Source organism: Tachyglossus aculeatus, chromosome 3, assembly GCF_015852505.1.
Source record: "Tachyglossus aculeatus isolate mTacAcu1 chromosome 3, mTacAcu1.pri, whole genome shotgun sequence".
In the NCBI taxonomy this organism is placed as follows: domain Eukaryota; kingdom Metazoa; phylum Chordata; class Mammalia; order Monotremata; family Tachyglossidae; genus Tachyglossus; species Tachyglossus aculeatus.
In genome coordinates, this window is record NC_052068.1 from 8,694,664 (window position 1) to 8,721,673 (window position 27,010).

The 27,010-nt window shown below is 44.6% G+C and overlaps 1 protein-coding gene across 1 annotated transcript in view; it reads left to right on the forward strand.

Annotated features, from left to right (window-relative positions):
* Positions 1-27,010, forward strand: part of INPP5A (inositol polyphosphate-5-phosphatase A) — a 610,446-nt gene that overhangs the window by 232,027 nt on the left and 351,409 nt on the right. Inside the window, exon 4 of the mRNA XM_038744152.1 lies at positions 7,187-7,274. Within this exon, the coding sequence (XP_038600080.1) occupies positions 7,187-7,274 (88 nt within the window). The remainder of the gene's footprint in view (positions 1-7,186; positions 7,275-27,010) is intronic.

Here is a 27,010-nt window from a genome sequence, read left to right on the forward strand (position 1 = left end):
TATTTATTTTATTTTGTTAGTATGTTTGGTTTTGTTCTCTGTCTCCCCCTTTTAGACTGTGAGCCCACTGTTGGGTAGGGACTGTCTCTATATGTTGCCAACTTGTACTTCCCAAGCGCTTAGTACAGTGCTCTGCACACAGTAAGCACTCAATAAATACGATTGATTGATTGATATAGTAAGCGCTTAACAAATACCACAGTTATTATTACTATTATTATTAAGTGGGTGACCCATTCCTCTCACTTCACTCCCCTTTCCTTTCTTCTCTACTTATCTTACTGTCTCCTCCTATGCCATTTTTCTCTGGTCCCTTTTCTTTATTCCTCCCTGTTCCCTTTTTCCCTTCTTTCTAAGGCCCCTCCCTGCACACACACACACAAACACACACACACACACACACACACACACACTCACTCACTCTCTCTGTGCCTCTCTCTCTCTCTCTCTCTCTCTCTCTCTCTCTCTCTCTGTGTGTCTCTATCTCTCTCCCAGTAGAACTACCCGACTTTCTGGTGTGGCAGAGGAGCAGCATCAGATAGCTTTATGTTTTATGGTATTTGTTAAGCACTTACCATTTGTCAAGCACTGTTCTAAGCACTGGGGTAAGTCCAGGTTAATTAGATCAGACACAGTCCCTGTCCCACATGGGGCTCACAGTCTAAGTAGGAAGGAAAACAACTTTCCGGCACCAAATCCAGCAGTCTCTTCTATCTGGCCTAGAGAAGTGGATTAGGCACTTTATATTGGAGCTTTAGCTATCTCAAACCAATAGAGGATTATTTAATTCTCCACCGTATGCATTGTGGAGATTGAGAAGCAGTGTGGCTCAAGACCAGAAGGGAGGAGACCTGTATTCCAGTCCTGCGGGGCTCTGCCACTTACTTGCTGTGAGACTTTAAATATGTCACCAAGTGTGTCTGGGCCTCAGTTTCCTCATCTGTCAAATGAGGATAAAAAAACCCTGTTCTCCCTCCCTCCAAGAGTGTGAGGCCAATGTGGAGCAAGGAGTGGTGTCCGACCCGATGACCTTGTATCTATCCCAATATGCAGCACAGTGCTTGGCACAGAGTAAGTGTGAAAGAAATAGCAGTTAATTGACATTCCAGGTGCAGAATCAATCAATCAATCAATCAATTGTATTTATTGAGCGCTTACTGTGTGCAGAGCACTATACTAAGCTGTAGTACTGTACTAGTAATGTATTCTGTACTAATACAGAATACCGTTCTCTACAGGCCTGAAAGAGTGAATGATGGTTCCAAAAGGCCCGTTCTGTTGCCGTTGAATAAACTCCAGTGCTTAGAACAGTGTTCCAGCGTTTAGAACAGTGCCTTGCACATGTAAGCGCTTAATAAATGCCATCATTATTATTTATTACTAACAGAATTGGACTTAGTCATACTCATCGAGCACTTACTGTGTGCAGAGCACTTTACCAAGCGCTTGGAGAGTACAATATAACCGACACATTCCCTGCCCACAATGAGCTAACGGTCTAGAGAGGGAGACAGACATTAATAGAAATGAAGAAAATGACTGCTATGGACATAAGTGCTGTGGGGCTGGGGCAGGGGGATGAATAAAGGGAGCAAGTCAGGGAGAATTAGAAGGGAGTGGGAGAAGAGGAAAGGAGGGCTTACTCATGAAAGGCCTCTTGGAGGAGTAGGCTTCGAAGGTGGGGAGGGTCATTGTCGGCTCTGAGGCACTGGTTTCTTCTCTTCTGCAAAGGGGAAGTAGGAATAGGAGCTTCAATTTACCATCTTGAAAGTCACGTTTTTCAGAGTGCGTAAGAAGATGCTTCTGTTTAGTGTGCCCACCCCCATTCCCATCCCAACTCAGGCAGCATGAGCCTGGCCCGGCCCTGCCCCGCCCCCCTGAGGCCTGGGTTCAGCGGATGTCCAGGAGGGAGCACAGGCCGACGTTTGGAAAACCAGGGCGTGTGGTGAGATATCCAGCCAGGACTCTGCATTGGCCGTTTCTTTCTCAGACGTCCAGGCTGCAGTCTATCCCTCAATCCATCAGTGATATTTCTTGAGGGCTTACCGTGTGCAGAGCTCTGTACTGTATGGGAAGCAGCGTTACCTCATCTGTAAAATGGGGATTAATATTGTGAGCTCCACGTGGGACAACCTGTTCACCTTGTATTATCCTCCCCAGCGCTTAGAACAGTGCTTTCCACATAGTCTACGTGTGCATAGTCTATGTCTGTCTACATGTTTGTTTTGTTTTGTTGTCTGTCTCCCCCCTCTAGATTGTGAGCCCGTTGTTGCGTAGGGACCATCTCTATATGTTGCCGACTTGTACTTCCCAAGTGCTTAGTCCAGTGCTCTGCACACAGTAAGTGCTAAATAAATACTGTTGAATGAATGAATGAAAGTAAGCACTTAACAAATGCCATCATTATTATTATTATTACTGAGTGGTTGGAAGAGTAGTAATAATAATCATAATAATGATGGTATTTCTTAAACACTTACTATATGCCAAGCACTGTTCTGAGTGCTGGGGTAGATACAAGGTAATCAGGTTGACCCACATGGGGCTCACAGTACGTGGCTCAGTGGAAAGAGCCTGGGCTTTGGAGTCAGAGGTCATGGGTTCAAATTCCGGCTCCGTCAACTGTCAGTTGTGTGACTTTGGGCAAGTCCCTTAATTTCTCTGTGCCTCAGTTACGTCATCTTTAAAATGGGGATTAAAACTGTGAGCCCGCCGTGGGACAACCTGATCACCTTGTACCCTCCCCAGCATTTAGAACAGTGCTTTGCACGTAGTAAGCGCTTAACAAATACCATCATTATTGTTAATCCCCATTTTACAGCTGAAGTAACTGAGGTACAGAGAAGTAAAGTGGCTTGCCCAAGGTCACACAGCAGACAAGTGGTGGAGCCAGGATTAGAACCCATGTCCTCTGAGTCCGAAGCCCATGCTCTTTCCACTAAGCCATGCTGCTTCCCTAAAGTACAGCAGAGTCTAAGTAGACACTTTCCCTGGCCACAAGGAGCCTAGGTGGTGTGTCAGAAGGCCCATCTCATCCTCCCCTGCCACCTGCATCTTTTAGACAGTGAGCCCGTTGTTGGGTAGGGACCGTCTCTATATGTTGCCAACTTGTACTTCCCAAGCGCTTAATACAGTGCTCTGCACACAGTAAGCCCTCAATAAATACGATTGAATGAATAAATGCATCTGCCACTTGCCTGTTGGATGACTTTGGTCAAGTCACAACTTCTCTGGATGTCAGTTTCCTCATCTCTAAAATGGGGATTCAGGATCTGTTACCCCTCCCCCATAGAATGTGACTCCCACGTGGGACAGGGACTGTGTCCTCCCTAATTGTCTTTTATCTTGTCATCTTTTACCTTCTCCCTGTGTATACTAAAAGCTCATTGTGGACAGGGAACATGTTATATTATTGTATCGTTCTCTCCCAACTACTTAATTCACTGCTCTGCACACAGTAAGTACTCAGTAAATATGATAGATTGATTGATATCTACCCCAGCATTTAGTACAGTGTTTGACTGACAGGAAGCGCTTAACAAGTACCATTTTTTTTTAAGCCTAGGTGTAGGGCCAGTGATACATAATGGGTTACTGGGCTGAGCCTGACCTCCCTGCCTCCTGTCTCTCCTCACTCCAGTCCATACTTCATGGTGCTGCCCAGATCATTTTCCTACAAAAACATTCAGATCATGTTTCCCTACTCCTCAAGAAACTCTAGTGGTTACCCATCTAGCTCCGCATCAAACAAAAACTCCTCACCTTTGGCTTTAAAGCCCTCGATTACCTTGCCCCCTCCTCCCTCCCCTTTCTACTCTCCTACTCCAACCCAGTCTGCACACTTCTCTCCTCTAACGCGAACCTTCGTACTGCACCTTGATCTCTGTCTATCTCACTGCCGACCTCTCGCCCACGTCCTGCTTCTGGCCTGGAACGCCCTCCCTCTTCCTATCCAACAGACAGTGACTCTCCCCGTCTTCAAAGCCTCCTGGAAGACACATCTCTTCCAAGAGGCCTTCCCTGATTAAGCCTTCCTTTCCTCTTCTCCCACTCCCTTCTGTCTCACCCTGACTTGCTTCCTTTGTTCTTCCCCGCAAATCAGCCCCACAGCACTTATGTCTGTATCTGTTCTATTAATGTGGGTCTCCCCCTCTAGACCGTTAGCTAGTTGTGGGCAGGGAATGCATCCGCTTATTGCTGTACTGTATTCTCCCAAGCGCTTAGTACAGTGCTGCGCACACAGTAAGTGTTCCATAAATGCAGTTGAATTCAGAAGACCATTCATTTTGGTGAAATGGGTAATACGCTTATTGGTAAAGCAGGTTGCCCTCAGGCCGCTAACCTGATTTCAGTTACATGTGGGACAGCTTTATCAGTTTCCACCTCTGTGCTGGATGCTTTCACACCTCTCATGCAGTTTCCTTTTGACTCCCTACCAGAATGGAACGTCTTTTTTATTCAGTGGTAATTGTATAGAAAATTCTGATTTCAGAGAGCTTACAGAGCCTGAGACTTCCTTTTAAGTGCCAAGATTGATCAGACCCTGACTTTTAGTGTTTTACAGCCACGTTTGGAATTTTCATTACTAAGGGAACCTAATTTCTTAGTAGAAAAGGACAACTGGCCTACTTCTATTGAAAGTTCATCAGATTGTCTCTTGCCCAGTTAAAGCGGATGCGCCTCCTAGTATAAAAAAAATGGGGAAATAACGCCATCTTCTGGCCAAGATCCCGTTTTGTTTAGTTTTTATTTTTATTGGCTAAGTGCTTACTATGTCAGGCACTGTTATACATGCTGGACTAGATACAGCTAAATAAATGACAGGTATTCATTCATTCATTCAGTTGTATTTATTGAGTGCTTACTGTGTGCAGAGTACTGTACTAAACACTTGGAAACTACAATCCAGCAACAGATAGAGACAATTCCTACCCAACAACGGGTCACAGTCTAGAAGCGGGGAGACAGACAATAAAACAAAACAAGTAGATAGGCATCAATAGCATCAAAGTAGATATATAGAATTATAGATATATACACATCATTAATAAAATAGATAGTGGGGATGGGGGTTGGGATGAACAAGGGGAGCAAGTCAGGGCAACACAGAAGGGAGTGGGAAAAGAGGAAAAGAGAGCTACGACAGGGTATGTCTCTTGGAGATGTGCCTTCAATAATGCTTCAAGGCGGGAGAGAGTTCGTATTCTCAGTTAGTAAGTGCTGCAGTCTGAAGGAAGTAGCTTCCTGTTCAGAGGACAGGGTCATATGAAAACCGGTGTTTTGTCTGTGTCCTTGACACATTTGCCATTGGAATGAAGAGAAATGATTTCTGGAACAAAAAATTTGTAGGCTGTCCAAGGTAATTAATATCCAGTTGGCATCTGGAGTCTCCTCTAGGTGTTACGATAAAGTAACTAACTTAATGTGCTGATGATCTGAACTTTAGAGAAGCAGTGTGGTTCAGTGGAAAGAGCACGGGCTTTGGAGTAAGAGGCCAAGGGTTCAAATCCTGCCTCTGCCACTTGTCAGCTGTGTGACTTTGGGCAAGTCACTTAATTTCTCTGTGCCTTAGTTAACTCATCTGTAAAATGGGAATTAAGACCATGAGCCCCCCATGGGACAACCTGATCACCTTGTAACCTCTCCAGCGATTAGAACAGTGCTTTGCACATAGTAAGCACTTAATAAATGCCATAAAAAACTTAATTAGGACTGAGGCTAGTTCTAACTATTTGTAAATTCAGATAAGCCTCACAATCAAACTATCCATCGATCAATGGTATTTATTGAGCGCTTACTGCTTGCAGAGCCCCATACTAAGCACTCAAGAAACTACAGTGCAATGGAGTTGATAAACGTGATCCCTGCCCATAAAGAGAAGCAGCATGGCCTATTCTATAGAACTTGGGCTTGGAAATCAGAAGGAGCTGGATTCTAATCGTGCTTCACCACTTGTCTGCTGTGTGACCTTGGGCAAGTCACTTAACTTCTCTGAGTGCTATGTGCCAGGAAACGTTTTAAGTGCTGAGGTAGATGCAAACTAATCAGGTTGAACACAGTCCCTGTCCCACATGGGGCTCACAGTCTTAGTTCCCCATTTTTCAGATGAGGTATCTGAGGTGCAGAGAAATGAAGTGACTTATGGTTGTACATATTTATTACTCTATTTCTTTATTTTACTTGTACATTTCTATCCTATTTATTTTATTTTGTTGGTATGTTTGGTTCTGTTCTCTGTCTCCCCCTTTTAGACTGTGAGCCCACTGTTGGGTAGGGACTGTCTCTATGTGTTGCCAATTTGTACTTCCCAAGCGCTTAGTACAGTGCTCTGCACATAGTAAGCGCTCAATAAATACGATTGATTGATTGATTGATTGATCCAAGGTCACACAGCAGACAGGTGGTGGAATCAGGATTAGAACCCAGCTCCTTCTGATTCCGAGGCCCGTGCTCTAGCCATTAAGCCATGCTGCTTCTTGATGATGGTTATTAATGGTTCGCTGAGAAAGACATGCCATAACAAGCGCAGCAGAAAGTTCAAGAGCAAATCTCAGCCATTCTCTGCCTACAGGGGAACATGTCGCATAGTGGCTAGAGCTTGGGCCTGGGAGTCAAAAGGTCATGAGTTGTAATCCCGGCTCTGCCACTTGTCTGCTCTGTGACCTTGGCAAGTCACTTCACTTTTTTGTGCCTCAGTTACCTCTCGTGTAAAACGGAGATTAAGACTGTGAAACCCACGTGGGGCATGGATTGTGTCCACCCCAGTGCATAGTAGAGTGTCTGGCATATATTAAATGCTTAACAAATACCGCAATTATTATTATTATTATTATTATCATTGTTATAAAGTACTCTCTCAGGCACTTAGTACATTGTCTGCACACAGTCAGGGCTCAATAAATGCCATTGAATGATTGATACAGACGTTCAGATTCAAGTGCTTAGTACAGTGCTCTGCACACAGTAAGTGCTCAGTAAATACGATTGAATTCATTCCCCAGTGGAAGATTGGGGGTATTGAGTTACTTTTCCTAAGAAGCCAGAAGGAGCCAGTACACTGAGATCAGCATCTGGGGGTCCCCTTTAATCCTGAGGCCAACTTTTGCAGTCACCTAGAGGTACCTGTGCCAAGGTGAACCTGGGCACTGCCAGCGTTTCACTGAAAACTGTTTCTTCTGCCTTCCAGAGAACTGCTGTCGAGTGACGCAATGAAAGAGTACAACAGGGCACGGGTTTACCTGGACGAGAACTACAAATCACAGGAACATTTCACAGTAAGCTTTCGATCTCTTCATCCGCTGAATTGTAAACTGATGCAAAGTGGTCTTTAAAACGTCTTCCACACCAGGGTTTTCGACGGACAGTTGTCCAAGGGTTTACTCAAGTGTCCTGAGATCCTCTGAGCTGTTTAAAGGTCTATTTCTACATCTAATTTAAAGATTTCTGGGACCATTAGCTTTGTGAGTAGATGAGTTAGTTCAAAGGAATAGTATAAAACTGTACTCTGAAACAGGGCCAAATCTAGAGGTTGATTCACTAGGAAAGTAGCATGGCGAGATTAGGACATTTGTCAGTGATTTGTAATTTCCAATTCATGACCTTTTGAGTGTAGTGATACATCATGAAGAGTGTGTGTGTGTGTGTGTGTGTGTGTGAGAGAGAGAGAGAGAGAGACAGAGAGAATGGGTATGGGTGTCCATGTGTGTTTTGCGTGTGTAAATTGAGAAATTTAAGGATCACAATGGGAGCATAAACTTTCAACTTCAAGAATGTATAATTTGTGGTGGGATTACACTCTAAGAGAAGCAGTGTGGCTCAGTGGAAAGAGCATGGGCTTGGGAATCAGAGGTCATGGGTTCTAATCCCAGCTCATCCACATGTCTGTTGTGTGACCTTAGTCAAATCACTTAACTTTTCTGAGCCTCAGTTACCTCATCTGTAAAATGGGGATTAAGACTGTGAGCCCCACATGGGACAATGTGATCAGCTCATATTCTCCCCAGTGCTTAGAACAGTGTTTTGCACATAGTAAGCACTTAACAAATGCCATTATTATTATATTGAACATTAGCTGTGGACCATCCCATACATACATAAATGTAACTGGATTAGTGGGGCAAAAGTCAGAAAATTCAGGGTTAGAGCATATCTATTTCTAATAGATGCTAAAACCACCTGGTGGTCCTCAGTCCACTCAAAATTACCTCTCTTACTTCACCTCCTTATCAGCTGGACCACAGTACTCCCCACACTCAGAACCTCCTAAAATCCCACCTCCTCCAGAAAGCCTCCCCCCATTAAATCCCAACAGCCTCCTCTCGCACTCCTGAATATTCTTTTGCCTTCCTTAACACTCAGGTATATATATGTTCATTCATATTTATGGAGCACTTACTGTGTTCAAAGCACTGTAGTAAGCACTTGGGAGAGTACAATATAGCAACAACAAACACACAGTCTCTGTCTACCCGAGGTCACGTATCGGCTCAGTTTGTATTTTTTTGGTCACTACACTTGTAAATATTTTTCATGTTCACCTCTTCCATTAGAGTATAAGCTGTCTGTGGGCAGGGAGTGTGCCACTTGTCTGTTTCATACTTTCCAAAGCATCTAGTCCAGTACACTCAGCCAATGGGTGCCCATCTGCTGCTCTTACTACTGTTACATTCAGATTTATCTCCAGTCCTTTTTGATGCTGTGGGTACATTTCACTGGGAGACTTTGGTTTGGGGTTAATAATAATAATAGTGGTATTTGTTAAGTGCTTACTGTGTGCCAGACACTATACAAAGCACTGGGGTGGATTCAAGCAAATAGGGTTGGACACAGTCCCCGTCCCACACGGGGCTCCTAGTTTCAATCCCCCTTAGAAGTGACCCCTCTCGAGATGGCACCTGGAGAGTTTCCAGTCCTCTACCAGTCTCTGCTCCAGGAGGGAGAGTGAAGCAGAGGCCTGTCTATTCCAAGCTCCAAGCTAGGAGCTTGGCCAGTGGCGAGTGAGTGGCAGGCCATCCGCTACAACTCAAAACTCACCTGTGCTGGGCAGTAGTGGCACGGGAAAGAGTTGAGGGCAGAGACTCAAGCTGACTGCACGAAAGGCAGCAGTGGTAAACCACTTCCATATTTTTACCGAGAAAACTCTCTGGATCCGCTACCAGAACGATTGCAGGTGGAGAGCGGGGTGTTCTGGGAGAGATGTGTTTGTGGAGTAGCTTTGGGTCAGAGACGACTCGACAGCCAAAGGCAAGATCTTAGAAGTCAAGCCTAAACTCATTCATTCATTGTCAGCCGTATTTATTGAGCGCTTACTGAGTGCAGAGCACTGGACTAAGTGCTTAGGGGAATACAGTAGAACAGTGAACATCTAAACTGTGAGATTGTTGTGGATTCCAGTAGTCTTAGTTTTGCATAGAAGGACGCATTCATTCATTCAGTTGCATTTATTGAGTGCTTACTGTGTGCAGAGCACCATACTAAGAGCTTGGAAAGTACAACTTGGCAACAGATAGAGACAATCCCTACCCAGCAGCAGGCTCTGCAGAACTCCTTCTTGGCACACACCAATCAGTCAATCAGTTTAGCGATTACTGTGTGCAGAGCATTTATTCATTCATTCAGTCGTATTTATTGAGCGATTACTGTGTGCAGAGCACTGAACTAAGCTTTTGGGAAAGTACAATGCAAAAGAATTGGTAGACATGAGCCCTGCCCACTGGAACTCACAGTCTAAATTGCATAATGCTGTAAGAGAAGTAGCGTGGCTCAGTGGAAAGAGCATGGACTTGGGAGTCAGGTCATGGGTTCGAATTCCAGCTCTTCCACTTGTCAGCTGTGTAACTTTGGGCAAGTCACTTAACTTCTCTGTGCCTCAGTTACCTCATCTGTAAAATGGGGAGTAAGACTGTGTGCCCCACTTAGGACAACCTGATCACTTTGTATACATCCCAGCGCTTAGAACAGTGCTTTGCACATAGTAAGTGCTTAACAAATGCCAACATTATTATAATGCCGTCTTCATTTCATCCACGCAATTTAGCGATCGTCAGACTACGGTAATAATTTCAATAGGGAAACACTCCTGTAGACTGAAAGCTCCTTGTGGGCAGGGAATGTGTCTTCCTTTAGACTGTAAGCTCCTCCTATAGTTTCATTATTCCCATCATATTTATTAAACACTTACTGTGTGCAGTGCACTGTACTATGCACTTTGGAAAGTACAATACAACAATAAAGAGTGACAGTCCCTGCCCACAACGAGCTCACAGTCTGGGGCCAGGGGAGGGAGGCAAAAATCAATACAAATAAACAGACATCAATACAAATAAATAAAGTGACATATATATACATATAATATGCATATGAGAAGCAGCATGGTTCAATGGAAAGAACATGGGCTTGGGAGGCAGAGGTCATGGGTTCAAATCCCAGCTCCACCAATTGTCAGCTGTGTGACTTTGGACAAGTCATTTGACTTCTCTGTGCCTCAGTTACCGCATCTGTAAAATGAGGATTAAGACTGTGAGCCCCACTTGGGAAAACTTGATCACCTTGTATCCTCCCCAGCGCTTAGAACAGTGCTTTGCACATAGTAAGCGCTTAACAAATGCCATCATTATTATAAGTGTTATGGGCCTGGGAGAGAGGGGAAGAGCAAAGGGAGCAAGTCAGGGCGATGTAGAGGGGAGATGAGAAAAAGTGGAGCCTAGTCTGGGAAGGTCTCTTGAAGGAGATGTATCTCCAGTAAGGCTTTGAAGGGAGTGAAAGTAAAAGTCTGGTGAATTTGAGGAGGGAGAGCGTTCCAGGCCAGAGGCAGGTCATGGGCCAGGGATCGGTGGCGGACAGGCGAGATGGAGGCCCAGTGAGAAGGTTAGGAGAACGTTAGCAGCACCAGAGGAGCGGAGTGTGTGGGCTGGGTTGGAGAAGGGGAGAAGTGAGGTGAGGCAGGAGAGGACAAGATGTTAGCTCCTCCTCTAGCCTGTGACTTCCTCTAGGCTGTTAACTCCTCCTCTAGATTATTAGCTCTTTCTCTGGATTGTTAGCTCCTCCTCTAGCCTGTAAGCTCCTTGTGGGCAAGGAACTTGTCTACCAACTTTGTGCTACTATACTCTACCAAGCGCTGAGTACAGTGCTCTGCCCACAGTAAGCATTCAATAAATACCATTGAATGATGGATTGACTGGTTCCTTCTGTAAGCTAATTAGACATGATGGAGTGGTGCCCTCGTATACATTAAGCAAGATGATGAATGCCACGGGTTATAATTTTGGAAGACTTTTGATGATGCCTGAGATGTCAATCACTTTGCAAAGGCCAATTGTCATGCAAATGGGACAGAGAAGCAATTCACCCGCTCCTTTGTTGAAATCTGACAGGAATGTCAGCCGTGACAGTTCCTCAAAGCCCATATTTCTCCCCACCCCGCCAGGTGCTTTCAATTTTCGAAAAGTACAAAGTGACAGGCTCACCCAACTTCGTTAACTTTTGACTTGGGTACTTGGCGAGTGAAGTTCCTTTGGACAACTTGGTCACAAAAGAATGTTTTTCACCAGAGCCCCGGCAGAAAACAGTGAGCCGTAGCCTATTATTGTAAAAATAGCCAGAGGTTCTGCTGATCCATTCTTGGCAATCAATCCATCAGTCAATCAGTGGTATTCACTGAGCACTTTATTGTCTGCAGAGCACTGTACTGGGAACTCGGGAGAATACAGTAGAGTTGGTAGACATGGTCCCTGCCTGCAAGTAGATTGCAATCTAGTGGACGAGCTTACAGTCTAGTTTGAATTATTATTCAATCGGTCGTATTTATTGAATGCTTACAATGTCCAGGGCACTGTAGTGAGTGCTTGGGAGAGTACAATCGAACAGAGTTGTTAAACATGTTCCCTAATAACAATAGTAATAATTGTGGTATTTGTTAAGTGCTTACTATGTGGCAGGCCCTGTACTAAATACTGGGGTGGATACAAGCAAATTGGGTTGGGCACAGTCTTTGTCCCATGTGGGGCTCATGGTCTAAATCCCCATTTTCCAGAAGAGATCACTGAGGCCCAGAGAAGTGAAGTGACTTGCCCAAGGTCACCCATCAGACAAGTGTCAGAGCTGGGATTAGAACCCATAACCCTCTCACTCCCAGGCCCATGCTCTAACCAGCTTAGTCTAGAGGCATGTATTATTATTTAAATGGGAGGACTTTTCTCAGTTTTCCCCATGTTTTCTGCGTGGAAGTCCTGTACCCCTGAACACTTCTTCCTCAGTTCCCCGTCGACAACGCATCCTCAATTTACAGAGCAGAATTCTATATGTTTCTGACGTGGCATGCTCCAGCTCACGATAACCTGTGCCCTGCTCACTGTGAGCTTAATACAGTGTCATAATTGCATGTGCAATTTATTTGGGTAATCTGTAAGGGTGTATTTGTGTGTCTTTATGTAATTTATTTATATTAATATCTGTCTCCCCCGCTAGTCTGTAAACTCATCGTGCGCAGGGAGTGTGTCCTTTCATTGTTCTATTGTACTGTCCCAGGTGCTTAGTACAGTGCTCTGCACATAGTAAGCGCTCACTAAATACGATTGACTGACAGTTTGATGCAGTACTCTGATCACAGTAAGCTCTCCATGAACACTATTGATTCGGGCCCCAGAGCCAGGTTGCCACCCACCTCTCCATGGGATGGTGTTTATGATTATCCGGCTCTTTCCGTTTTCCGGTTCCCCTGACCTGGAAGGGTGATTGAGAGGTTCCCGGGTTCCGGTTCTGCCTATCTCCCCCAAATGATTAGCCTCCCGCCCTAGTGGCTGTATTCCAAATCCAACACTTTCCCCACTTTTTACCACACCTGAAATCCCACATTCTATTTTTTTCTAGTATTTGTTAAGAGGTTACTACATACCAGGCACTGTACTAACTGTACTAACTCACTGTTGACGGCACTACCATCCTTCCCATCTCCCAAGCCCACAACCTTGGTGTCATCCTCGACTCTGCTCTCTTGTTCACCCCTCACATCCAATCCGTCACCAAATCCTGCCAGTCTCACCAAGATCCGCCCTTTCCTCTCCATCCAAACCACTACCCTACTCATTCAGTCTCTCATCCCATCCCGACTGGATTGCTGCATCAGCCTCCTCTCCAATCTCCCATCCTCCTGTCTCTCCCCACTTAAATCCATACTTCACGCCGCTGCCCAGATCATCTCTGTGCAGAAGCGCTCTGGGCATGTTACTCTCCTCCTCAAAAATCTCCAGTGGCTACCAATCAACCTTCACATCAGGCAAAAACTCCTCACCCTTGGCTTCAAGGCTCTCCATCACTTCGCCCCCTCCTACCTCACCTTCCCTTCTCTCCTTCTACAGCCCAGCCCGCACCCTCCGCTCCTCTTCCGCTAATCTCCTCACTGTGCCTTGTTCTTGCCTGTCCTGCCGTCGACCCCTGGCCCACATCCTCCCGATGGCCTGGAATGCCCTCCCTCCACACATCTGCCAAGCTAGCTGTCTTCCTCCCTCCAAAGCCCTACTGAGAGCTCACCTCCTCCAGGGGGCCTTCCCAGACTGAGCCCCCTCCTTCCTCTCCCCCTCCCCCCCCTCCCCATCCCACCTGCCTTACCTCCTTCCCCTCCCCACAGCATCTGTATATATGTATATATGTTTGTACATATTTATTACTCTATTTATTTATTTTACTTGTACATATTTATGCTATTTATTTTATTTGGTTTATATGTTTTGTTTTGTTGTCTCTCTCCCCCTTCTAGACTGTGAGCCCGCTGTTGGGGAGGGACCGTCTCTATATGTTGCAAACTTGTACTTCCCAAGTGCTTAGTACAGTGCTCTGCACACAGTAAGCGCTCAGTAAATATGATTGAATGAATGAATGAAAAGTGCTGGGGTAGATACAAGACAAACAGGTTGGTTACAGTCCATGTCCCACTTGAGGCTCACAGTCTTCCATCCCATTTTACAGATGAAGTGTCTGAGGCACAGAGAAGTGAAGTAGCTTTCCCAGGGTCACACAGGAGGTAGACAGCAGAGTCGTGATTAGAACCCAGGTCCTCTGAGTCCCAAATCCATGCTCTTTCTGCTAGGCTGAGCTGCTGCTCTACTTCTAGTAATAATAATAGTAATTATGTTATCTGTTGAGTGCTTAACTTGGTGCCAGGCACTGCACTAGCGGTGTGGTGGATACAAGCAAATCAGGTTGGACACAGTTCCTGTTCCACGTGAAACTCACAGTCTCCATCCCCATTTTCCTGATGAGGTAACTGAGGCCCAGAGAAGTGAAGTGACTTGCCCAAGGCCACCCAGCAGTCAAGTGGCTGAGCCGGGATTAGAACCCATGTGGGAATCGTCCTCTCTATGGAATTGCTCTTCCTTGGGTGTGTGTTAATTGATTTGCCAACATCTCTTGCTCTGGGGAAGGCATTGAGCATCTGTCAGTTCAGGCCCATTCTTTCATCCAACAGTTTGCATGCGTGATTGGCAAAGTGGCCATTTTTCTTCTCCCACTCCCCCTTCCACCCCCTTCTCTCCCTCCACACCCCCTCCCGCTCCCCCCACTGTCATCCCAAAGTGAGTAATAGTTGGATGTAAAAAGTAATGGTTGCCTGTCCTTAAAACATAAAATTATCCATTCAAGTATATTTGTCTTATCCCCAGTTTATATGTTAAATAAATCTTTGGCAGAGGAAGGCTTGAGATGTCTTTCTGTAACTTTTCAAGGACAACCGAAGAGCTATCATTTTGATCCATTGAAATGTACCAGGTTAATGTGATTCCCTAGCAGTAGGAGCTTGGTGACAAGTAGCCATCCTAAAAATAAAGCAGGGTAACATTTATTTAATAAACTGCCTTATTTTACCTTAAAATTATGTCTTGGGTACTAAGAGAAAGGTAAAGTTAATTTTTGCTAGATTAATGATATTTGAGTAATATTTTTAGTTGAGCATGGCTGTAATAATTGGCCATTAATTGAAAAAGGAAATTGAATTGAATTTATCTTGTACATAAATCCTGTCATGGTTATTAATGGGTCTCAGAAAATATCAGCCTGTTCCCAGAAATGAATGGCATTCACTGATTCTTCTGGCCTTATTAACTGTGGCAGTTGGAGTTTTGTTAAATTAAAAAAAAAAGAAAATGATTTAGGGAGCGAGGCATAATTGAACATGGTGGAGAAGGAATTTAGATGCCTGAACTAGTCACTTCTCTTCCTCATCTGATAAATGGGGATTCAGTATCTCAATTCCATATTCAATACCTCTTCTAGACTGTGAGCCCATTGTTGGGTAGGGACCGTCTCTCAATGTTGCTGACTTGTACTTTCCAAGCGCTCTGCAGTGCTAGTACAGTGCCCTGCGCACAGTAAACGCTCAATAAATACGATTGAATGAATGAATGAGAGGAATTTTCTCCTGGTTTTTTTTTTAATTTTTCATTTTAAATATGAGTTTTCACCAGGAGGGGGAGACACACCAACATCTTTTAAGTAGTTTAGAAGCATCGCAGGCAGACACAGCCAAGTCGTTTTTGTCCTTCTGAAGAAAACTGTGGAGCCAAATGAAACTCAATAATGGATTTTCTCCATCGATTTCAATGGAAAGGATCGCTTATGGTTGTCACAAAAGGGGCAAGGAGGTCACACGGCAGCGTCACTAGAAGTGGCTCAAGGGTCCTGTGTAAATAAATCCCTATACTCGGCCTGTGTAAAGAAATCCCTTTACTCGGCTGAGGTTTTTTAGTCTGAACAATTCAAATTATTTAGTTCCCTGATTTCCTTTGCTCTTAGACAGGCCATTATCTTGGAAGTCTCTCCAATATCAGGCGACATTTTGTAAATGCCTCTTTGGAGAACAGGCCTTTGGGAGAGGATTTGTAAATATGGAAATTTCACAAGTGCCAGGTGACAGGCCGGATTGGAAATGTGAAACCCAACAAAGTGGCTGAATAGAAAAGTTTTTCCCATCAGGTGCTCTGGGACTTCAAATGGAATGAAGAATATCATGAAAAGAATTGTGGAATTACCACTTCTCCCAATTATTGGCCTTTTAGTGTGGATATATTTCATGCAGCACAGACACATACACCCATAGCTTTCCAGTAAGTTTACTTCCTGTGAATTATTTTTAAATGTTACACAAAGTGTTCTAAAGCAAAATCATGAAGTCTCTCCAGGGTTGTGCTTGTTTTGCGCAGTAAAAATTGTCAAGAGGGAGATGGTGAATCTAAAATCTTATGTTTGCTCCATTTCCCCATCCCAGAGAGTAGAGATATGAGAAGAGGTGGAAAATCATGCCAGAGCTGGGGGGATACAAGTTAATCAGGTTGTCCCACATGGGGCTCACAATCTTAATCCCCATTTTATGGATGAGGTAACTGAAGCCCAGAGAAGTGAAGTGAGTTGTCCAAGGTCACGCAGCCAACGTGTGGCAGAGCCGGGATTAGAACCCATGACCTTCTGACTCCCAGGCCCGTGCTCTAACCAGTAAGCCATGGTGCTTCTCCAATATTAATGTCTGTCTCTCCCCGGTGCCCCCTAGACTGTGAGCTCATTGTGGGCAGGAAATGTTGTCTACCAACTCTGTTGTATTCTACTCTCTGAAGCCCTTAGCATGGTGCTCTGAAAATAGAAGTGCTCAATAAGTCTGATTGATTGATTGCTAGGCACTCTACTAAGCGCTGAGGTAAATAACAAGGTTGGACACAGTCCCTGTCCCAGGAGGGGGACACAGTCTTAATCCCCATTTTATAGATGAGATAACTGAGGCACAGAGAATTGAAGTGCCTTTCCTAAGGTCACCCAGCAGACAAGTGGTGAAATCAGGATTAGAACCCATGTCATCTGGCTCCCAGGCCCGTGCTCCGTCCACCAGGCAACACTGCTTCTCTGGGATTTATTGAGTGTTTACTGTTTGCAGAGCACTGCACGACTCACTAGGGAGAGTACACTTCAAAATAACAGAGTTGGTAGACAGGATCTACCCTCGAGCACTTTACACCCAACTGTCTATCTCCTTCCTCTTCCTCACCTCTTCACCCCTTTCTGTTTAATAATAATAATAATAGTAGTAATAATTATGATACTTGTTAAGCACTTACTATGTGCCAAACACTGTTCTAAGAGCTGGGGTAGATACAAGTTAGTCAAGTTGGACACAGTCCCTGTCCCACCTGGGGCTCACATTCTTCATTCCCATTTTACAGATGAGGTAAATGAGGCCCGGAGAAGTGAAGTGACATGCCCAAGGTCACACAGCAGACATGCGGTGGAGCTGGGATTAGAACCCATCACCTTTTGGCTCCCAGGCACATGCTCTATCTACTAAGCCACACTTCTTCTCCCACCTTTGCCCCCTACTCTACTCTTACTTTCCTCCTCGTATTATTATCATTATTATTATTAGTAGTAGTAGTAGTACTAATGGTATTTGTTAAGTGCTTACTATGTGAGAAGCACTGTTCTAAACACTGGGGTAACTACAATCTAATCATGTTGGACACAGTTCTTATTCCACATGGTGCTCACAGTCTTAATCCCCATTTGACAGATGCGGGAACTGAGGCACAAAGAAGTGCAGTGACTTTTCCAAGGTCCCACAGCAGACAAGTGGTGGAGCCAGGATTAGAACCCAGGTCCTTCTGACTCCCATGCCTGTGCTCTATCCACTAGACCATGCTGCTTCCCCTTCCTCCCAAGGGCAAGGGTCTAGACTGTAAGCTCGTTGTGGGCAGGAATCAATCAGTCAATCAATCAATCGTATTTATTGAGCGCTTACTGTGTGCAGAGCACTGTACTAAGCGCTTGGGAAGTACAAGTTGGCAACATATAGAGATGGTCCCTACCCAACAGTGGGCTCACAGTCTAGAAGGGGGAGACAGAGAACAAAACAAAACATATTAACAAATTAAAATAAATAGACTAGATATGTACAAGTAAAATAAATAGAGTAATAAAAATGTACAAACATATATACATATATACAGGTGCTGTGGGGAAGGGAAGGAGGTAAGATGGGGGGATGGAGAGGGGGACGAGGGAGAGAGGAAGGAAGGGGCTCAGTCTGGGAAGGCCTCCTGGAGGAGGTGAGCTCTCAGTAGGGCCTTGAAGGGAGGAAGAGAGCTAGCTTGGCGGATGTGGGGAGGGAGGGCATTCCAGGCCCCGGGGATGACGTGGGCCGGGGGTCGACGGCGGGACAGGCGAGAGCGAGGCACGGTGAGGAGATTAGCGGCAGAGGAGCGGAGAGTGCAGGCTGGGCAGTAGAAGGAGAGAAGGGAGGTGAGGTAGGAGGGGGCGAGGTGATGGAAAGCCTTGAAGCCGAGGGTGAGGAGTCTCTGCCTGATGCGTAGGTTGATTGGTTGCCACTGGAGATTTTTGAGGAGGGGAGTAACATGCCCAGAGCGTTTCTGGACAAAGACAATCCGGGCAACGGTGTGAAGTATGGATTGAAGTGGGGAGAGACAAGAGGATGGGAGATCGGAGAGGAGGCTGATAGTCAGATACAGTGATACAGGAATGTGACCGTTTATTCATTCAATCGTATTCATTGAGCGCTTACTGTGTGCAGAGCACTGTACTAAGCGCTTGGGAAGTACAAGTTGGCAACATATAGAGACGGTCCCTACCCAACAATGGGCTCACAGTCTAGAAGGGGGAGACGGACAACAAAACATGTAGACAGGTGTCAAAGTCATCAGAACAAATAGAATTAAAGCTATATGCACATCATTAACAATAAATAGAATAGTAAATATGTACAAGTATAATAAATAGAGTAATAAATCTGTACAAATATATGTACAAGTGCTGTGGGGAGGGGAAGGAGGTAGGGCAGGGGGGATGGGGAAGAAGAGAGCCAGGATGAGCTTCTTTAAATGATTTCCTTCTTAGCAAAGCGAAGCCACAGCTGCACTCAAGCCTATCACTTCCCATCCCAACTGCTGCCCTGCTGATCCAGACACTTCTCCTGTCTCTCCTCAAACACTGCATCAGCCTCCTCATGGCTTCTCTGCTTCTTGCCTCTTCTCCAAGAGGCCTTCCCCGATTAAAACCATTTTTCCCCAGCTTCCTTTCCCTTTTGCACTGACTTTGCACTTGGGTCTGTGACCTTTGGGCATTTGATACTTCATTCAGTTCATTCATTCATTCAGTTGTATTTATTGAGTGCTTACTATGTGCAGAGCACTGTACTAAGACCTTGGGAAGTACAAGTTGGCAACATACAGAGATGGTCCCTACCCAATGATGGGCTCACAGTCTAGAAGGGGGAGACAGATAACAAAACAGTTGTATTTACTGAGCTCTTACTGTGTGGAGCACTTTACTAAGCACTTGGAAGAGTACGATACAGTAATAAACAGACAAATTCCCAGCCCATACCCCACCTCCAACCCCACAGCACTTTCCCCACCTTCAAAGTCTCATTAAATTCATATCTCATCCACGAGGCCTTCCCCAGCTAAGCCCTCAATTCCTCTTCTCTCTCTTCCTTATTCACGTCACCCTCAACCCCACAACCCTTAAATCCAGTTCCGTAATTTGTTTATTTATATTAATGTCTGTTTTTCCCAAAAACTGTAAGCTCCTTGTGGGCAGGGCACACATGTACCAATTCTGTTGCATCATGGAGAAGCAGCGTGGCTCAATGGAAAGAGCAAGGACTTTGGAGTCAGAGGTCATGGGTTCAAATCCCGGCTCCGCCAATTATCAGTTGTGTGACTTTGGGCAAGTCACAACTTCTCTGTGCCTCAGTGACCTCATCTGGAAAATGGGGATGAAGACTGTGAGCCCCCCGTAGGACAACCTGATCACCTTGTGACCTCCCCAGCACTTAGAACAGTGCTTTGCACATACTAAGCACTTAACAAATACCATTATTGTTATTATTAATAATAATAATAATAATGATGACACTTATCAAGCACTTACCATGTGCAAAGCACTGTTCCAAGCACTGGGGGATACAAGGTGATCAGGTTGTCCCACATGGGGCATCATACTCTCCCAAGCACTTAATACAGTGCTCTGCACACAGTACACACTCAATACATAGCACTGCTTGAGCCCTCACTGGACACAGAACACTGCAGAGTGCTGTATTAAGTGCTTAGGGAAGAACAACAGAGTTGGTAGCTATAATCCCAGCCCTTAAGGAGCTTACAACCTAGCACTACAAGTGAAATTGGGAAGCACTGTGGCCTAGTGGAGAGAGCACGGACCTGAGAGTCAGAGGACCTGGGTTCTAATACTGGCTCTGCCTCTTGTTTTCTGTGTGACCTTGGGGATGTCACTTCACTTCTCTGGGCCTCGGTTCCTCCCTCTGCAAAATGGGGATTCGATATCTGTTCTTCCTCTGACTGAGACTGTAAGCTCCATATGGGATATGATTATCTGGAATCTACTCCAGCACTGGCACATGGTAAGCACTTAGCAGATACCACAGCAATAATAATACCATTCATCATAGTACTAGTATGATTAATAGTATTATCAGTAGTAGTATCATTATTACTATTATTAAATTCCCACTGCACAGGAAGAGTTAGCAGCTGGTTTTGAGCCAGGCTGGATTTGAATTTTCAAATCTTTCTTCTAGCTCCAACACCAGAAAGGGACTGGGGTTGAACAGTAGAAGCTGGATAATTCCGGTCAGACCGCCATTACTAGGATAACGTTCGGCGAAAACCCCGACAGATTGTCCAGGCACCATTAAACCAATCAATCAATCATACTTATTGAGCAGTTACTAAATGCAGAGCTCTGTACTAAGCTTTTATTCCCTATTCCCGGACACCTGGGTTATCCAAGGAGTGAACCTTCCTTTAGGTGAATTTCTATTTCTATTTTTATTTATATTAACGCTGCTCTCCCACTCCAAACTATAAGCTCCTTGTGGGCAGGGAATGTGTCTACCAACTTTGTTACGGTGTACTCTCCCAAGTGTTTATTAATGCAGTGCTCTGCACACAGTAAGCAGCCTGGTGTAGTGGATAGAGGACGGGTCTAGGAGTCAGAAGGTCATGTGTTCAAATCACAGCTATGCCACTTGTATTCTATGTTACCTCAGGCGAATCACTTCACTTCTCGATGTCTCAGTTATCTCATGTGTAAAATGGGGATTGAGACTGTGATCCCCAGGTGGGACTGGGACTGAGTCCAACCTGATTTGTCTGTATCGACCCCAGCTCTCAGCACAGTGCCTGGCACACAGTAAGTGCTTAAATAACACGATTATTATTATTAAATATGATTGACTGATTGAGTAGTCACTGGAAGGGTTAGGAGAGGGGACTCTGAAACAAGGGAAGTAGAGGACATTTTGGAAAGGTCTACTTAGGGGGCAATTTTCATAAAGCCCCTAGCAGGATTCATGTTAGTCTGGTCAAGAGGGAGGAGTGACATGGATAGATTAGGCAGGACACCTCCCTACAACCCCCCCTCCCCCAAACTGATGGCTCCTATGTTATTTCAGCCTTGGCTTTATCCCAATTGTCTTGTGTTTTTCTTTATGAAATAACAATATATAAAAATCATTGTAGATATTTATTAGCAATGCCTAGAGCTTTTTGGACGGCGACTCTTTAGCTAACTAGGAAAAAAGGTGCATTTGACAGAGTTCATAAATTTGCTTCCATTCTATTCCTTCAAAGAGTTGCAACCCCTAGAGCTGAAAAGACTTCAAGAGATCATGAGACAAATGCCTGCCCTGGGGAATAAATTATCCATCCAAGAAACGGTTGCCTATCCTCTCCTTAAATATTTCCACGGATGGAGACTCCTTAAGTTGTTGGTTCAGTTAAGCAAGCTAGGAGACCAATTAAATAGCATATTTTCATTGCCACAATTCCATTACAATAGAGTTTGTTAGACACTAAGCAAACGGGCAGACAAGAAGGATACGTACAGACGTGTCATGAAGTTGGGGTGCGTTTCCAAGTACCCCGCGAGGCCTATTGAATAGTGCCTGGGCCTAGGATTCAGAAGGACCTGGATTCTAATCCCACTCTGCTGCTTGTCTGTTGCAATAATAATAATTGATAATTATGGGACTTGTTAAATGCTTACTAAGTGCCAAGAGCTGTTCTAAGTGCAAGGGTAGGCACAAGGTAATCAGTCCCTTTCCCACATGGGAACCACAGTCTCAATCCCCATTTTACATATGAGGGAACTGACTGTGAGCCCACTGTTGGGTAGGGACTGTCTCTATATGTTGCCAACTTGTACTTCCCAAGCGCTTAGTACAGTGCTTTGCACACAGTAAGCGCTCAATAAATACGAATGATGATGATGATGATAACTGAGGCACAGAGAAGTGAAGCGACTTGCCTAAGGTCACACAGCAGACAAGTGGCGGAGCTGCTATTAGAACCCATGACCTTCTGACTCCCAGGCCCATGCAGCATACTCTCACAAGCTTTTACTACAGTGCTCTGCACGCAGTACACGCTCAGTAAATATGATTGAATGAATAATAATGATGATATTTGTTAAGCGCTTACTATGTGCAAAGCACTGTTCTAAGTGCTGGAGAGGTTACAAGGTGATCAGGTTATCCCACAGGGGGCTCACAGTCTTAATCCCCATTTTACAGATGAGGTAACTGAGGCCCAGAGAAGTGAAGTGACTTGCCCAAAGTCACACAGCTGACAATTGGCAGAGCTGGGATTTGAACCTATGACCTCTGACTCCAAAGCCCGTGCTCTTTCCACTGAGCCACGCTGGTTCTCTATGAATGAAATCTTATTTGCCACTTTTGGCAAAGTAATTTGATTTCAGGAACATGCTACACTAAAGTAACATCAAATTGTCAAAATTGTGATAGCATAATAATTCCTAACTCTGTTTTCCACTCCAGGCTCCAGAGGGGGCAGTTTCTCCAATTTTGATTCAAGGTTGATGGACTCTTTCTCATCACACTATTTTTAAAGCACCAGTGTCTTTAAATACACTTTTGGTCTTTTGCTCCTTTCTTTTGCTTTTGAAAGTGGAACCTTACTTTATCCTACACCCAAGGACTAGGGCAAAGATACATTAAGGTAATAATCATGATGATACTATTTTCAGATTGTATTTCCCCAAAAAGACCCTGCATGCACTTTACTGAGCTCAGGGAATTTTTACACACATTCCAAGCACTTTTGATCGTATTTAATAATGTTGGTATTTGTTAAGCACTTACTATGTGCCAAGCATAATTGAAAAATATAGGCCAAGCACTTTACTAAGCTTTGGAATGGATGAGAGTCAGATCATACCCAGTAAAAGTAGTAGTAGTATCAATCAATCAATCATTGGTATTTATTGGGCACTTACTGCATACAGAGTACTATTCTATGCTGTTGGGTTAGTACAATATTAGAGTTGGTAGAGATGTTCCCTGCCCACAGCAAGCTTCCAGTCTAGCTGGGGAGACAGGCATTAATGTAAATAAATAAATGACAGATATGGAAGTGCTGTCGGGCTGGGAGGGGGGATGAATAAGGGGAGCAAGTCAGGGTGACACAGAAAGGAGTGGGAGACAAGGAAAGGAGGGCTTAGTTAGGGAAGGCCTCTTGGAGGTAGTAGTGGTAGTAAAAATATTAAACCCTTACTTTGTGCAAAGCTCTGTATTAAGCATTAGGAAAGAATACCTGGGTGGAATTAGGTTCCCTGGCTGCTTGTTAAGGGACTCACCCTCTGAGAGGTGGGAAGCAGCCTGGCTTAGTGGAAAGAGCACGGGCCTGGGAGTCAGAGGACATGGGTTCTATTCCCAGTTCTGCCACATGTCTGCTGTGTGACCTTGGGCAAGTCACTTTACTTCCCTGTGCCTCAGTTACCTCATCTGTAAAATGGGGATTAAGACTGTGAGTGCCATGTGGGACGGGGACTGTGTCCAATCTCATTACCTTGTATTTACCCCGGCCCTTAGAACAGTTCTTTTTTTTTTAAATGGCATTTATTAAGTGCTTACTATGTGCAAAGCACTCTTCTGAGTGCTGGGGAGGTTCCAAGGTGATCAGGTTGTCCCATGGGGGGCTCACCGTCTTAATCCCCATTTTACAGATGAGGTAACTGAGGCACAGAGAAGTTAAGTGACATGGCCCAAGTCACACAGCTAATTGGCGGAGCTGGTATTTGAACCCATGACCTCTGACTCCAAAGCCCCTGCTCATTCCACTGAGCCATGCTACTTCTCAGTTCTTGGCACATAGCGCTTAACCAACACCACAGTTATTATTATTATTATTATTATTATTATTATCATTATCATTATCGTTATTATTATTATTATTATTGGGTATTTTTATTTTCTAGATGAGGAAACTAAGGCCCAGAGAAATTAGGTGACTTGCCCAAGGTCACCTCGAAGAACAGGGGGCAGAGCCAGGTTTCCTGACTCCCAGGCCCGTGCTCTTTCCCCTGAGCCCCTTTGCCTGCTTATGTTCTCCTTTGCCATCTTCCCTAAGGAATTTTCTACTGATCTTCCAGAATTAGTTTATTCATAAATGACTGAGTCTTGGAGCCAAAGCGATATCTCAGTGCCAGACTGCATTTCCGTTAACGATTTGGGTTAGCGGTGCATTTTTCAGGGGACGTTTCATATGCACCTTGGCTCGTCGTCCAGTCAAAGGGGGTTCTTTTCAGGGAAGTCATGGAATATCTTTGCTTAGATTGAGCATTTCTTTAAGGCACATTCACTTGAGAAGAAGATGCCCTAATACATATTGATGTGTTTGTATCCTCTCAGTAATTTTGAATGTAATTTCAGCCACCAGAATATTCCAATTTTCCTCTGTGGCAACCAATTCCCGCCTGGGCTGGTTCCATAGTATTTGCATAAGAAACAAATGAACCGTTGGGAATTTTCAAGGCCAAATATTTAAATTGGCCTAAATTTTTGCAGCAGATTCAGACTGACAAGAGCTAGCAGAAAAGAGGTGATTCGAACAGGGGTTGTGGGCTGAGGGGGATGGCACGAATTGAGAAAGAACAATACATTTGTGTTCTTCTCATTCTTTTTGTCATCAGGCCTAATGTGCCCTTTATAAGGCTGCGTTGCCTCTTTCCAAAGGGAAGAGGGTTCCTCAGCCCAGTAGTTATCCCTTGTGGAAAGAAGTAGTTCAAAAACCCGAAGGCAGAGAATAAAACAAAATCAGATCCTCCCTCCATGGCTAGCACTTAACCCTTCTAGGCCGTATATCTATGAGAAAGCCACACTCAGGAATACACACTGAAGAAGTCGAAGCTGGATAATAACGCCAGAGAGAGAGGACTGATGTCCCAGATGTCAGTTTACCAGCCAAGTACAGTTTTGACCTAGAGGTGACCCGACCTCAAAGCATAAGGCAGCCAGCCCACTTCGAACAAAAGAAGCAGGATCCTCAATCTCCGGGAGAGTTGGGTTGGGATGCAGTGTTTTCCAGAGGCTTCTTAGAAGAGACACCAGAAGCCTCCAATGAAGGCACGGAGCTTGGCTAGGTACAGGAGCCGGCCCCTTTCTTTCCAGATGTGCCCACGCCTTTGTGAAGTGGCACCTCATTTTGCCACAGTTCTCTCGTGTATAGACTGAAGCTGTTCGTTACTTGGTGCCGACGGAACGGTGTTGATTTAGTTCCGTTTCAGGGACTCGAGAAAAATATCATTTGGTTTTCCCCGTGATTTAGGATGGGCCTGCTGGCAAAGCCGTGTGGGAGTGGAAGGGCTGGACATTGTTCAGGGCGAAATGTTCTGTTTTACTGCTGTAATAAAGTATTCTTAAAAGGGTTGATGCGACCTATTGATTTTCTTTTTTAATTGTTTTCGTCTTGATTAACACGGAGAGATGAAGCAACAGGGGAGATTTCAGCTGGAGAAAGCCCTTCCCCGGCCTTTCCGAATACCGGTGAGGTTGTCTCTGATCGCACGGGGAAATAGCCATTTGGAAGCAGGAGGGTTCTTCCCACAGTCCTCATTCGGACTGGAAGTTTGAGCCTGGTCGGGTCAGCTGGTGGCAAACATTCCTATCCCAATGTTCACCTCCCTGGAAAGTGATGTTCACTTGAGACAAGGATCAGGGATGTCCTGAGCCCAACAACTGTTCCCTCATTATCTCTCTCCTCCCATCCTGTTCCATCCTGATCACAGCAACTCTTCCCCCAACATGGGCAGGGAATATGTCCAATTACTGTTATATTGTACTCTCCCAAGCACGTAGTACAGTGCTTTGCTCACAGTAAGCGCTCAATAAATATGATGGATTGAATGAATGAATGAATCATCTCTCTCTTCTTTCATCCCGACAGTGATTTAATAACTTTTTAACAGTCTGGTCGACCCCCTTTGGTATTCAATCAGTCGTTCAATGGTATGTATTGAGAGCTTGCTCTGTCTATTAAATTGTTGTTTTGTACGCTCTCAAGCACATAAAATAGTGCCCTGCACACAGTAAGCTCTCAATAAATTCCAGAGTACAATATAACAGAGTTGGTAGATGTGTTCCCTACTCACTACAATATTCTGACTTCTAAACTTCTTACACATTCTACCCTAGAAAGACACAAAAACCAACCCTGTTCACCTTCTGAATCTTTCCTTCAGTAAACCTTTTAGTCCAAAGGCAGAATACAGCCAAAGTATGGACACGTAGTCACTCGTAGACAAATTTCATGTTTTCAAAATCGAGATAGGTTTGGAAGTAGCTGGAAGAATTACTGCTTTTAAAAAGTACATTAAACCAGAAGACCCAGTTGAATTAGTATTAATAATTTAAATAATTAAATGGAAGTGATGTAATTTCAGAAAATACCTCGTGGTGGCACTACATTTCAGTAGATGAGTTTTTTTTTTTAACCACAGGTAAGCTTCCTTCTGCAGTGCATTTCTTCAATCCCTCTCACAGTGAGAAAGATGTTTTCAGCCTTCACAGGGATTTTGGCGGCATTTATTAAGTGACTTGCCCAAGGTGACACAGCAGAAAAGTGATGGAGCCAGGATTAGAACCCACATCCTTCTGACTTCCAGGTCTGTTCTCTATCAACTAGGCAATGTTGCTTCTCATCCC